This window comes from Megalops cyprinoides, chromosome 12, assembly GCF_013368585.1.
Source record: "Megalops cyprinoides isolate fMegCyp1 chromosome 12, fMegCyp1.pri, whole genome shotgun sequence".
Lineage (NCBI taxonomy): Eukaryota > Metazoa > Chordata > Actinopteri > Elopiformes > Megalopidae > Megalops > Megalops cyprinoides.
In genome coordinates this window covers 15,184,106-15,197,739 of record NC_050594.1, presented here as the reverse complement: position 1 = coordinate 15,197,739, position 13,634 = coordinate 15,184,106, and the positions used below count along the sequence as shown (strand labels likewise).

At 47.4% G+C, this 13,634-nt stretch overlaps 1 protein-coding gene across 2 annotated transcripts in view; it reads right to left on the bottom strand.

Annotated features, from left to right (window-relative positions):
* The window catches only part of ldlrap1b (low density lipoprotein receptor adaptor protein 1b), a 42,626-nt gene that overhangs the window by 21,210 nt on the left and 7,782 nt on the right, over nt 1-13,634 (bottom strand). For both annotated transcript variants that reach the window (XM_036542963.1, XM_036542964.1), the window contains exon 2: nt 157-299. In XM_036542963.1, coding sequence (XP_036398856.1) covers nt 157-299 — 143 coding nt within the window. The remainder of the gene's footprint in view (nt 1-156; nt 300-13,634) is intronic.

Genomic DNA, 13,634 nt, shown 5'->3' with positions numbered 1-13,634 from the left:
TCACCGGACTCTGAAGATGGGCGTCTGATTGGTTTAGTAGTCACTGCATCTTACTAATGTTTAGACATGAGAGCAGGAAGGTAGAACAGGTCAAGGGACTATAGTAGGGCATTGAGGCTGTAGCAGAATAAGCGTGCGGGGGAGGGACGGACTCACAGTGGCAACGATCCTCTTGACAGCAGCAGCAGACAGCTCCTCACCCTTGGGCTGCTCCACCAGGGTCATGCCCAGGTACTTGAGGTTGAACGCCATGCCCTCCAGGAGCGTCTCCCTGGTGTCCGTCCAGTTCTCCGGCAGCTCTGAATGCGGTGAGGGGAAGAGGAAGAGGAAGAGGAAGAGGAAGGGTTGGTATGCAGTCAAATGCTTGTCCCTATTCATTATTTTCCACACCATCCCAGACAGCAGGCCTAAAGGTAAGGAGGAAGGGCTTTCAGCCCAAACCAATACAGCTCCAATTCCCCAGACTTCTAGGCCACACAGCCGTTTCACCCTCTTTTACCAAGAAATTAGTTTGCTAAACTGAACTGCAAGAAAAGGGGATGTGTTGAGGCATCAGAACATACGGTTAGACTACGTGCTATCAAAAGCCACAGATGTCACATATGTGTGAAACCCAAGTACCATTTTGCTGACACAGAGTCTACATTTTTCCAAGTGATTTGCAAGTCAATGTAGTAAATCACAATTTCAGTTCCTTCATTTTAATTTTACATCAAGATGTGTAGCACTGGTCTCATGTAAAATTTAAAACATAATAATTCTGCAGAATTTAGGCTGCCCTTTTACTTCAAAGACTAGATGGTGTGCATGGCTGCTCAAGGATGCATCTTACACCGCGTTCTGAAGGTGTCAATAAAGTCACAGTCATATTGAGATCTGACTATACTGATGGTCTGTTAAAAACCCTAAAAATAAAACAAACATCTGCATTTGAACATACACAGCAGTGTTAATACAATTCAATTTTGTATGCAGAGGACTATCACAGCCAAATGCTAATGTCATGCACTGCAGAAAATACAACCGAGCTAGTTATGCTACACTGCGAAATACTGCTGCAAACACACAGCAAAACAAACCCTGAACAGTAAAATATATATATGCGATAAAAAATAGTATGGTCCACACACTTCCCTGGAACAAGACAGCATTTTTACCACTGTGAGCAGCTAAGAACTTTTACCCAAATTCTATAAATATGTGTTTTAAAATCAATAAATCTTTTCAAAGAAAGCCCCAAAACAAGCTACATAACTCCCCCATTACACAAGAGGAAGTGCTCATCATGTCAAATATCAATTGCTTTGGAATGGCAGTTATATAGGCCATATATGGCAGATATACACAAACACGCAACCACACACACACACACACACACACACACACAGCACACGACCTCCATGTGCACAATCGCATCACTGTTAGCACAAGACTCTAAGACACATGTTCTGTTTTCAGCAGTGACAGATGCAATGGTATTTACCTCACACCAGCTCTAGACTGCCTCCCAATTTACAATCAACACAAACCTTTTTTATAGACTCTGACATAAACCCCCATATTCCAGCAGTCTGGTTATAATCTATGCATATCCCTGCACACATCCCCCTCTCCCAAATTCATGGATGGTGTTGGGAGCTTGTCTTATGAAAATGTTGACTTTATAAAAAGGAACACACATTTCCGCTGTCCTACGCTCTCAGGCTGTCTGGGCCTTAGAAAACACCCCTGCCATTTTCGGACTAAACTGGATCAGACCCAAATCCCAAATTATACATCTGATGCAAATAGCACTTCTGGTTTTGGGTGCGAGCCAAAGCCCGTGGCCGGTAAGATTACAGGACCTGGCACAGTTTGTGCTGGGCCTGCCTTTAAATTCACATCGCAGCTGCATTAACGCACATCGCCATGTCTGCTTTGATGTTAAAAAGGCAAGTTGCTTTTTCTTCCCCCCCATGAGAAAGACCGCCACTGAAAACCCACACCAGCCATTTATAATCTCAGTATTGCAGTGTTGCTTTCAGGCAACCACTACCCCCCCCCCCCCCCCCCCCCCTTTAGTAACTCAGTGCTAATAAGAGAGAGAGGCCACCCTGAGACAGCCGGGGACAGCCGGGGACAGGGTGACATCCTGGCATTCCCGGACCACAGACACTACACATGCACATAAACTCACACACACAGCGCACAGGCACATACACAGCGCACAGACGCACACATACACACGCACATGCGCACACGCACAAGCGCGCACACGCACTTGACCATACCTCTCCGTTCTCCACATGGATCTCAACCAGTGAGCTCTCCCTTCTCAGAGAGCTGACACTGTAGCCATGTGTCAAGGCTTCTCAGGCTCACTGGCATGCTTCTGTCAGCATCTCAGGCTGCCTTTATACGTGGGCAATGTATCCCTTTTGATGTATGATTATGAGACATATGAATTCAGAATGCCAAAACCACCATAGTTCGGCATGCTTTTCATTGGTTTCATAAAAAATATATTAACAAACAAACAAATAAACAAATAGTAATGACAACTATGTGCATAGTGTCAACTCACTTCTAAAGCAGGGAGAGATTCTTGTTTAAAGTGCATTTCTTTCATACACGGTGGCAACGTGTGATTTTGAAAGGATTCTTGACTCTGTAGTTGAATTCAAATGGCACGCATTTTTAAAAATTGTTCCTCTGAAAAAAGGACAGCATCTGGAGGCAAACTGGAACAAACGGTTGCAAGGTTCGCACTGAGCCCAGAGTGGGTAAAAAGGCACCCAGGGAAGTTTCCTTCCTTCAGCAGAGGAAGCAGGCTATTCGCTAATCTCTTTTCCAGCCACCCTAACCTGCTCCAGGTCCATGCTGCACGTTTAACAGAAGACACTTCAGCAATGACCTCAGAATGGGCAAGAGACAACAACCTACTGCTTCGCTTTAGCCCAGCGTTCTGACAGAGTGCCCTTGACTGAGAAAATGCTGGGCACCCGCTGGTTTGGCGCGCGAGGCGAAAAAAAAAAAAGAGGTTTCACAGGCCGTCCCGCTGCAACAGGAAGGGGGGAGACAAGGGGAGTAACGGGGTGTGGGTGTAATCTGAGCCCCCTGGCCTCTCCCACAGCCCTTTTGATGCTTCATTCACGCCCATCAGATACAATCAGCTCGTACACGCAGCCCTGTGAAAAATAACAGACACTCATCAGCTCCACTACAACTTCCTGCACACTTCCTCATTCTGACATTCGCCCGGTTAGTGTGCCAACAGCATACTGGGAGTGAGAGAAAATGTAAGAGGGTGTGCCAAGCCAACAGGGCACAACTGCACCCACGTGTACCATTAGAAGAGAGAGAGAATTATGTACGCGCGGGACAGGGGACAAGCTGCCTGTAAATTAACAGATACAGGTTACATTAAGGTCCCGTTAATTAACCCTTATGAAAACATTAGCTTTGACTGCAGTGCTTGTCCTGAAATATTCATTATTCTGCTTTTTCAAATGACTATGGGACAGGCACCTGAAAACAAACCACCAAATGCTTTACAGCATTACATGAACTTTGGTGGTCATTAAGAGGGGTTCAGTAGAGTCTAGTTTCAGACAAGCATCGCAATCCAATTTATTAATAAAGTTAATAAAGCATTCATTAATGTTAACTGTGTTATGCTTAATGCATGGAGTACTAGGCTATGTATTGAGTTGCCAAACAGACTCTGAAAGGAGTGCATCTGAAATGACATATCCAGCCTGACCAGGGCAGGAAGGATGGACAGATTCCTGTGAACTGGACGTTTTCTGCATGCAGACAATCCCTTTTCTAAAAATAAACCCCAACACACAACACGCCAGCAGCAACTTCCTCCTTCTGTGCAAGAGTGCTGCCTTTCATTGCAAAGGCCAAAAAAAAAATTCAAGAAAGAAATAAACTAAAACGTTACCCATATTTCTTGTAAGTCTCTGCACACATGTAAGTGCATATTTACAAAGTTTTATTCAGATGCCTTTAGGCTGTAGTGCTGGAAATTGAAAGTGCCCCCCCCACACACACACACACACACACACACACACACACGGCCCCACACACACACACAGCCCCACACACACACCCTACTCGACCCCACCTCAGCAGGCACAGATCCAAAGTAATCTGAAGATGACAGGGGCGGGGGGGGGGGGGGGGGGGGGGACACTAATAAAAGTAGACAGCAGTTTGTCACTCTTGTAAGAGGTTTTCATCTTCATTTCAGCCTGATCAAAAACTGGATTAGAGGAGCCACCACCTGTCAGTGTGTGAGATTTGGCCAAAAATGCCCAGAATCAGACCTTCACTCTCATACAGGTTGTATTAGATCACCCCCTCCCTCACTCTGTCTCACACACACATGCACACACACACACACTTTACTCCAGATCCAATTTACACAAACTCTTAACTCCCTAGGCTAAAAATAGCATGAAGGAAACAGACACAGCTCTCCTCTGAACCCCACCCCCCTGAATGTGCACACAGACAGGCAGTTTCAGCAAGGATGTGCCAAGCCTTCTGTTGGGTCAGTCCAGATTTACATCAGCAGGAGATACTGTGATGAATGGACATGACTAGCACCACAGAGCACACGCCAGAGAGCAAGAGGGAGAGAGAGAGAGAGAATACACTCTACAGAGAAATTCCCCCAAACCAACCCACCTCGTCACTGCAAAGAGTCCTGCTCCAAACAGACCTGCCATTAATCCTGTCAGCAGTTAGCGCATGGCACCAGAAAACCCCAACACCAAAAAACAGCCAGCCCTGTGAGAAAGCACAACTCTGGGTATTCTAAGAAGATCAAGCAGACTTTCAGCTCCTGCTACGGTGAGATGGAGGACGGCACAATTTCTCACCCCAGCAACAGATCCAGGATCATCTTAAACACCACTGATCCCAACCCCCAACCATTGTGAGTCAAAGGTGAAGACTGATGCAAAGCAGCTTCCTCCCTAGCCCCGTGTGCATGAAAGTCTGAGAGTCTGAGCTTTCGCTCTCCCTCCTGGAGGATAGTAGCTTAGAACTCTTAATTCAGGTAGAAACCCTGCCGTGTGCTGAAAAGGTAAGCCTACATACATTGCACTCCACATCCAATTCCTGCATGACTGGAGATTCAGAAACCCTACTAAAAAGAACAATTAGACCGGGATTATGCTGTAGTGGCCTTTCCTTCCATATGTATGTCACCAAACTACACCCTGCGCAATTCAGCCTTTGGCTCTAGTCTATAACGATGGTGTCCCATCCTGTGGTAGAACCTCATTCCACCTGCTCACCAATGGCGTTTCTTTCCCCCTACTGCCACCCACCCACTCCCACTTCTCCTGTGTCGATTCCCATGGTAACACAGAGGACAACAGGCTTCGATTTCCGTTAACGCGGTCGACACGTCAGCCGTGAACCCTGGGAGTTGCTCCTCCGACAGTGTAACCGTTTGTTATCTCGTTCCGCTGCTGGGCCATCTCTCCAAGGCCTCCCCGCGGCTCTGTTCTCCGGGGGAGGTCGGGGAAGAGGTCACACACCATGAAAAGCCCTTTGTGTAATCTCCTCTTCCAGCGCCAGTGAAGGCATGAGAAATCAAGGCCACATTATTTAAATAAAAAGACCTTTGAGAATCATAAAACACTTCTTAATTTCTGAGACAGACACACTGTTTGAATGGGCCCACCTCACAGAGATGGAGCCGAGATACTAACAGTAAGAGGTGTACCTACCCGAATGCCAAGGTCATGTGCACACTTGCATGCACGTGTCTCTGTATGTCTGAGCCTCTGTGTGTGTGTGTGTGTGTGTGTGTGTGTGTGTGTGTGTGTGTGTGTGTGTGTGATTGTCCATCCGTGCATATCTTTGTACGCATACATGTCTGTGTGTATCCGTCTGTCTGAATGTGTGTGCAAGTACCTGCGTCTGTCTCTGCGTGTCTATGTATACATGTGTGTGTATGTCTAAGTGCACGTGTGTGTGTGTGTGTGTGTGTGTGTGTGTGTGTGTGTGTGTGTGTGTGTGTGTGTGTGTGTGTGTGTGTGTGTGTGTGTGCATGTCTGTGCGCTTGCACTTCAAAAGCTTCTGTGCGCTGGGTGGGGGTAGCGGCTGCTAGGAGGAACACAGTGATCAAAGAGCAGTGCTCACAGAGAGAGGAGCTCTGCGATCACACAGCGGACAGCGCTCACAGATCAGACGCAGGCCTGTTCATCCGTGGGCAGCTTTGAAGATCACTGACCTACAAACCCCACTGTGTCTGCGGGCCTTTGTCTGGGCCGCACCGTGTCCCTCCCTGGGGTAGCAGGTGCCTCCTGTGTTTGTGGGGTCTCAGAGGACCTGAGTGAGACCACCCTGCCCCCACCCAAACAGGGATAGGGCCGTGCTCACGGAGCAGGGGGGTAACAAGAGAGCCTGCCAAAAAAGCCAGTGAACATCCAAATCAGTGGCAGCACGCACGGACGCCAGCTGTAAATGTGGGATGCTCTGTGCAGACTGACAGTCGGGGGGGGGGGGGGGGGGGGGGCAGAGATGAAAGAGACCGATACAGACAGAGGAGACCCACAAACACAGGAAGAGATGGACAGAGAGAGAGGAGCGCCAGAGAGCGAGAGCGAGAGCGAGAGCGAGCATGAGCCAAGGAGAAAATGGAGAGGCGGCTCTTTGAAAATCTGCTGTGGCTCAGATCAAAGGCAGGGCCAGGCCTCAATCTGCACACCCTGAACTCCAGGCAACCCCATCAGCCGGCGCTCAGATAGCGCGCTGACCCCGGGGCCGCTCCCAGCCCGAGCTGGGGGAGTCGGCAACAGGCGGGAGGACTGAGGACTCAGAGGAAAAAGGTGTTCGTTTCTTTGTCTCCTTCTCTAGACTGGGAACTGTTATCGTTGCTGCTGCTGTGAAGGAGATATCAACACACAGGGGAAAAATAAATACATGTATTGTTCCCTGGCCTTTAATAAACTTCTTACAAATACACATAAACACACAGATGTGAATTTCTACATGCACGTGTGTGTTTTTGCACATGTTCACACACACACAGACAAAATCAGACATGCACACAGTCCCAGAGCTACTGCTGTTCGTTCAAGGATCATTAAATGGCAGTGTCGTGGTGTTCTGCAGTCTGTGGATAAAGAACGCCTTGCAAAGCCGACACAAAGTATATCTGCACCCCTTCAGTGACAGGAGGTGTGAGGGCCTCAGCACATCCTCCACGTCATCACTTCAGCCCACCCCAGCAGCCTGCAGCATCCCTGCACCTCCCCTGCCCTCCGCCTCTAAAACTCACCTCATCTATCAGACAACCTTCAAGGAGAAGCTAAGAAAGTGCGAGACGCCGCATGCCCTTGTGTGGCTTTCTGTCTGTTACAGAGAAATTGTTCTCCTTTATGAAAGGGGGGAGGGGGTCTGGTATGGGGGCAGGAGAGACTACCAAAAAATGAAAATCTCAGGCCACATCAGGCCAGCCTCTAAAACTCTACTGCCAGGTATTTTACCTTCCCTTGGCGGCTCAGCAGGGTGTGCACACCTCTGAGGAGAAGAGTGCATCACCCCATCCCCCGCCTGTCAAAACACACAACACAGATCCCTCTGAACCAAGGTTCAGCAAGTTGAGATCAGGGTGTGGCTCCACCACAGCCGTGGCTTCCTGCCCCAGGAGTCTGGGCCAACGTGCACTCCAATCATGCAGGCGGAAAACACTAACACTCTGAAGCCGTCCACTGTCCCGGAACATTCCGTGGGCTCCGGAACCTTGCAGAGAGGAGGATGCGAGGGTTAACTCCACCCAGCAGACTCTAAGCTTCCAGATTTCTATCAGGTTACCTCAACTGCTGAGGAAACCAAGTAGGCAGACTGGGGCAAAAAAAAAAAAACATTTCTGTCCATGAGGTGGCTGTTCAAAAACAAAGAACAGAGCCCCATTGACACAGAGCATATAGCAGGCCCAGAGTGACAGTGACAGCCAGACAGGATGAACGCTTCAGAGGACCAAAAAAAAAAACCCAGCACACCTAGTCCTGGTCTATCTAAATTGCTGAAGAGAGTGAGTATGTGTGCGTGTGCGTGTGCGCATCTGTCTGTCTGTGTGTCTGAGAGAGAGGGCAGAGACAGAGAAGCTGACGTCAACCTGCCAGCCTGATACAAACAGATCTGGGGGCTGTACCACAAACCTTCTTCGCCGTGGAAACTGGCACTTCCTCTTTCTGATGCTGTGAAGGTAGCCACATGACAAGAGAAACCATGAAGAGGGTGCAAGGGTGCATGAAGATGCAGATGACAGCTAAGTGAGCTGCATGTGTGAACCCACCAACAGAAACCTGACGCCTGAACATCTGAATGAGAGAATCCAGAAAAACACAGACCATGCAGACAGTAAGAGAGGGTAAATGCATGAATTTAAAGGCTTTCAGGGCTTTCTGATTGTGTGGTTTGTTTTTGCTGCAAAACAAATACTTGATTTTCACAATGTGGTATTGGGATAGAGACATGGAAGGACAAGGAGGAATGAAACTAAATCTAAGGGAACAAACATCCTTGTAAGCATTTATGCTCAAACAGCATGAGGGACCAACTTACTGAGCCAGGGCAGCTCTCCATTTCTTGGTCTCGGTTTACACGGTGACAAACCAGATACAGTTACAATGCCCTTGCGCTTCCTGTACTAGAACGTAGCTGAAGCTGGGAGATGACTCTCGTATTACACCGCTGTGGCAAAAGAGACAGCTCCCATATCTCTCAAACAATAACACCTGCGGGGAAGTAGCCCGTGCGCTACCCCGGCAGCGCCGAGGCTGTGACAAGCCTCTGTCAACAGAGGAGAATCTTCACAGCATGTCATTCAAAAACCCACAACAGAAAAACAAAAAAGGTCTGAATGCGTCTGAAAGGATTCCACTGATGGATCTGTAGGCAGCAGGAGGCAACTGCATCACAACAAATCTATCCAGTTATGTCAACTGGATAAGTTCATAGGGACAGACCAGGCCACAGGGCGAGGCAGCAGACATCGTCAGACGATGTCACACTGTTTGGCTGGAGGGATCTGGGAGGGTTCCGTGACCGGGGGCTGTTGGAATGGGGTGGGGTGTTAATCGCTAAAAAACTTCACCCGCTTCTGACCTCAGCCACTGGAGCTGCCAGGATGTTTTGGGCGTGCGAGAAGGGGAGTATTCCAGCAAATGTAATGAAACACTGGAACCAAGAGCATTGGGGTCGTCCCCAAAATGTCCTAACAGAGGTCAACTCTGTTCAGCACACACCAACCTCCAGAGCTGCACCCCTTACCCTCCCCAGGATCATCAGAGGGTCTCCCATCATCCAAAATCGAAGACATAAATCACCCCTGAGAGAGGTAGGTCCAGGGCCCCACCCAGCAGTTTCTACCAGGGGCAAATCACTGCAATTAAATTAATGGGGAAAATTATATTACACATTATATGCAATTTATGCACTCTTGGACCAGGGATACACGTATTTCACACACACACAAAAGCGCGCACACACACACACACACACACACACACGTTCACACAGTGCCTAAAGAGGTGTTGATGATACTCCAGTCTGGCTGATGCATAACAGACCTCCATCACTGGAATTCTCAGAGCGTTCTGTCACACGGAACTGGGCAGAATTCTAGTCTGACCAAGAATGTTCAATCGACCAAACAAGCTCAAATCAATACCACTTGTTTTAATGGAGAGCCAAAAACCTTCTGGCTGTCCCCTTGACACGGTGACATAACACATCCCTCTACAGCTGCTAAGTGCAAAGAGAAAAATCCTTCCTTTGCAAGCTTTCAGCGAGGCGAAAGGCTTCACGTGACACAATGGAAAAACCAAAAGCGTTCTGGCCTCAGGGGCCTGCGTTAATCGGGGTGGGGGGGGGCGGCTGGATATAACTCAAAGCCGGCCCCTCTCCAGCTTCCAAAACCGCGCTGAACGCCTCCCGTTACAGAGGAGCACACGGTCCAGCTTTAGGGAACGGAAGTGTGCTGAACAACCCGCTAATCCGCCCCAAACCTCCTGTCTGCCCAAGAGTGAGGAGAGTGGATCACACACAAAGTGGCCTAATCACCAGCCGAATGCCAGCATGTGAAAAGCTCATTGTTCTGAGCACACCCGCCCCTCCACCCACCAGCATATCTGCACATGCCCAACAGGCAGCTGGGGCACTCATAAACAATGTGCGTGTCCAAGCTTTACTCTGTCCCCCTCCCACCCCACATCCCCATCAACTCAGTAAACCCAACTTATTTCACAGCAGTGGTCGCCATTCCCAGTCCTCCATATCCATAATCCCTTGAGGTTTTCAGGAAGGCCTTTCAACCAGCAGCTGCTTGGGTGTGAAGTGGAAACACCTGCTTCCAGTATTGATCAATAACAGAAATTCAATTACTAAAACCAGAGTTGCAACAAAAACCAGAATCCAGCAGCCACTGTTTAATGGCAAGTTGTAGTTTCATTTATATGACCAGCTTTACATGACCCAACCAACCAAAAAAGTTCTCAGAGTTTGAAGAGTTCTCACAAAGGTTTTTAGCTCTCTAGGTAATGGGGAAAACAGCTACAGTTAGCTGCATTTTGGATTTTATTAGAGTGGTGTGATGTATATATACATATCCACCAATGCCATCTGTGACAGACCCAATGACAACAAACACCCCATTGTTAAGAATACTGCACTGATGACATGGTCCACGCTCTTCCTCAGCAGTGCAAAAACCTGCCCACGTCACTTCTCCTACATCTCCCTCATCCAGGTCCAGCCCATTGTGCTTATGCTGAAGCACAACGCCAGGTTTCCTGGCAGCTAGGGCCAGGGCAAGAGTTCAACTGTTGCTTCACCCAAATAAGTGGAAAACAGTGGAAAAATTGGGCAGGGTCATTACGAGGGCCAGCTAGCCTGGTTCCTGCAGGACAGCAGAAAAAGCGCGACAGAGGGGCCGCGGCGCCCGAAGCGCAGCCTTATTGATTCGCTTGCACCGTAAACACACAGAGGCAAATACAGGACACGGCTCGCTGGAGATCTGGGCTTGCACCGAGAACACAGAGAGAATATTAAACATACACAAGGCCCATCCAATGACAACAAGCCCGCATAAGAGCAACTCTGTGGTATCTCCCACTGGTTCACCTGTCACCAGGGCAAACATGTCATGAAAACCACAGACCGGCTTATGTGCAGGCATAAGCTGTATTTATGGAGAAGGAGACCAAGACGACTTCCAAACAGGAGACAACCAAAGATGAAAGCTATGAACATGTGTTCACGAGGGTAGGTGAAACCGAGGGAACCCTCCCCCTCACCCCAGGTTCGCAGCAGTTTGATCCAGCTGAGCTCACAATCGTTTGATTTAACATCGCACCCGAACCATCCGTTCAGTTGTTACAAGATGACAGCAATTTAAAGAAAAGGTCCAATTCAGTGATATTAGGGTCGCAATCAAGTCTTTTCTACACTGAACAAAAAGAACAGCCACAGGAGGAACAGAGTTCTGCATTAGACAGGGTTTGGGCTTTTCAGAACAGAACAGGCTATTTAAAAACAGTCAGGTTATAGCATTTGCATAGGTACAAACTGCATGGCACCTGACCTACTGACTGACGCCCAACTACATAGGAAGCATAAATTAACTACTTTTAAGGGTGGCAGTTTGTTCAGACTTCCAGGGTTCATAGCATGAACACATTGAACAGCATTACATAGCTTAGAGAAAAAGACCAACCAGGTCTTTTTCCCCACATACATGAAAAGAAATGAGCCACTCAAAGGCAACTTTTATAAGCTGTTTTTTTAAGAGCATTCTCTTTGTTTATAAAGCTAATTTCACTTGATGCACGCCCATTTCATTGGCCATTACCTTTCCATGTAAATATTGGCGAAGACCGACAAGATATTTCCACAAAACACCTTGAACAACATGAACCCTTTGGCTTGCCGTACAGATTGTGCAATGAACATTTGTTCCCATTCTCGATAGAGTGCTGATGCAATTACCTTGCAGCTCCACACAAAAGCACAAAAAATGTGCTCAAATTTCACCGCCCCAACAGCTGAGACTGACCATGATGACAAAAAAAACCTCCCCCTTAAGGACTCTGCAAAGCCTGTATCGAAAAGATGCTGATAGTACTTCATTATGAGTTCACCAATGTTCTCATTATGTAGAATGTTACTGAAATTAATATGACTGTTCCCATTAGCTTGTTCAGTTTTGCATTAGAGAAAGTGTGTCTAGCTGTAAATGGTTTTATCATTTAATTAAAAAAAGTGCTCCAATGTTACATAGATGTAGAGAGAACACTGTTGGAAAAAAGGGGGAAAAATAACAAAAGAACAGAAAATGTTGTGACTCAAAAACACAAACAGCATTAGCAAAATGGATTTTGCCATTGCTAATGGAAAAATAGTGTCCCCAGAATAATTCTGACAACAGCGTAAAAACACAGGAAAAAACACAAACTTACTCATGCCTGTCACTTCAATTGCCCGGCGAAGCATGCTAATGATTAATCCTTTGAAGAACTGCTTTGTAAAAGCATGAAACGACTGATTCCAGAATTCCCTGGAGAAACGTTGCCCGTTATTACAATTAAAGGGAAGTAGCAAAATTGTTACAAATATGCTTCACATTTCAGAGGGCTGTTATGTCCTTCAAAATATATAAAAGCAAGGCAAGCACAGGCAATTAATAAAAGCCGACCTTTCAGCTATCCAAACAACTACAGGCAGTGCCATCAACTGCAGTATGCCATTTGTCTCTACATCCAGTAATTTTTGTGTTTGAGAAGTGAAACCAGTATGGGTGGGGTGGGAGGAGGCCAACGGACTATACCACCCTATATCTGCATAACCTATAATTCAACATCAGTTTTTACCTGTACAGGTGTGGGACAGGTGCAGCACAGCACCATGCTTATTCAATCTGGATAATTGGCAGTTTTTGACCTTGGGAGTCCTGCCTTTGACATAGGTTCTGCAGGACTGCTCTGAAATCACTACCCATCTCAGCAAGAACCCATTGGGCAATTTAAATACTAGTTTCATAGTTTAAACAAGGTGGATGAAGACCTGTTGGAGAAAAGGAATGAGGATCCCAAATACAGTGGAATTTCTTCTGTCTGGGTTTGTGGTGAGTGTGAGCATCCACGCCCTTGTTTCTCAATACAATGGCCTGCTCTGTTTCGATATGCCTCAGACATTAGTCTGAATTAAATCAAATTTCTTCATCTGGCTGGACCTTCCCTTGACTTGGTTCTCATCCTTCATCACTCCAAAATAAGGTACGCACCATGACTTAAACATTGAAACACAAGAGCATTCCTTTCACCCAAATCTGAGCCACAGTTCGTGACCTGGGAAGCAAGCAAATGGCAGAGCTCCTGAAAATGAAACCCAAGAGGCCCTGAGGATTCTACAGGCTTACTGGAAGCAGTACAGCCAGACAATACAATGCAGTGAAAAGTCATTGCTCCCTATGAAGGAAAACCACTCAAAAGCATTCAGTGAAGGGTTAAACACACAGTACCCTGCCATCCAGTCCTCCCATCTCAGGTTGCCCTGCTCTTTTCCAGGGATACCGAATACAGTTTGCTGGGTAGGGAGGGGGTATTGATGGCTCCCATCAGAAGACC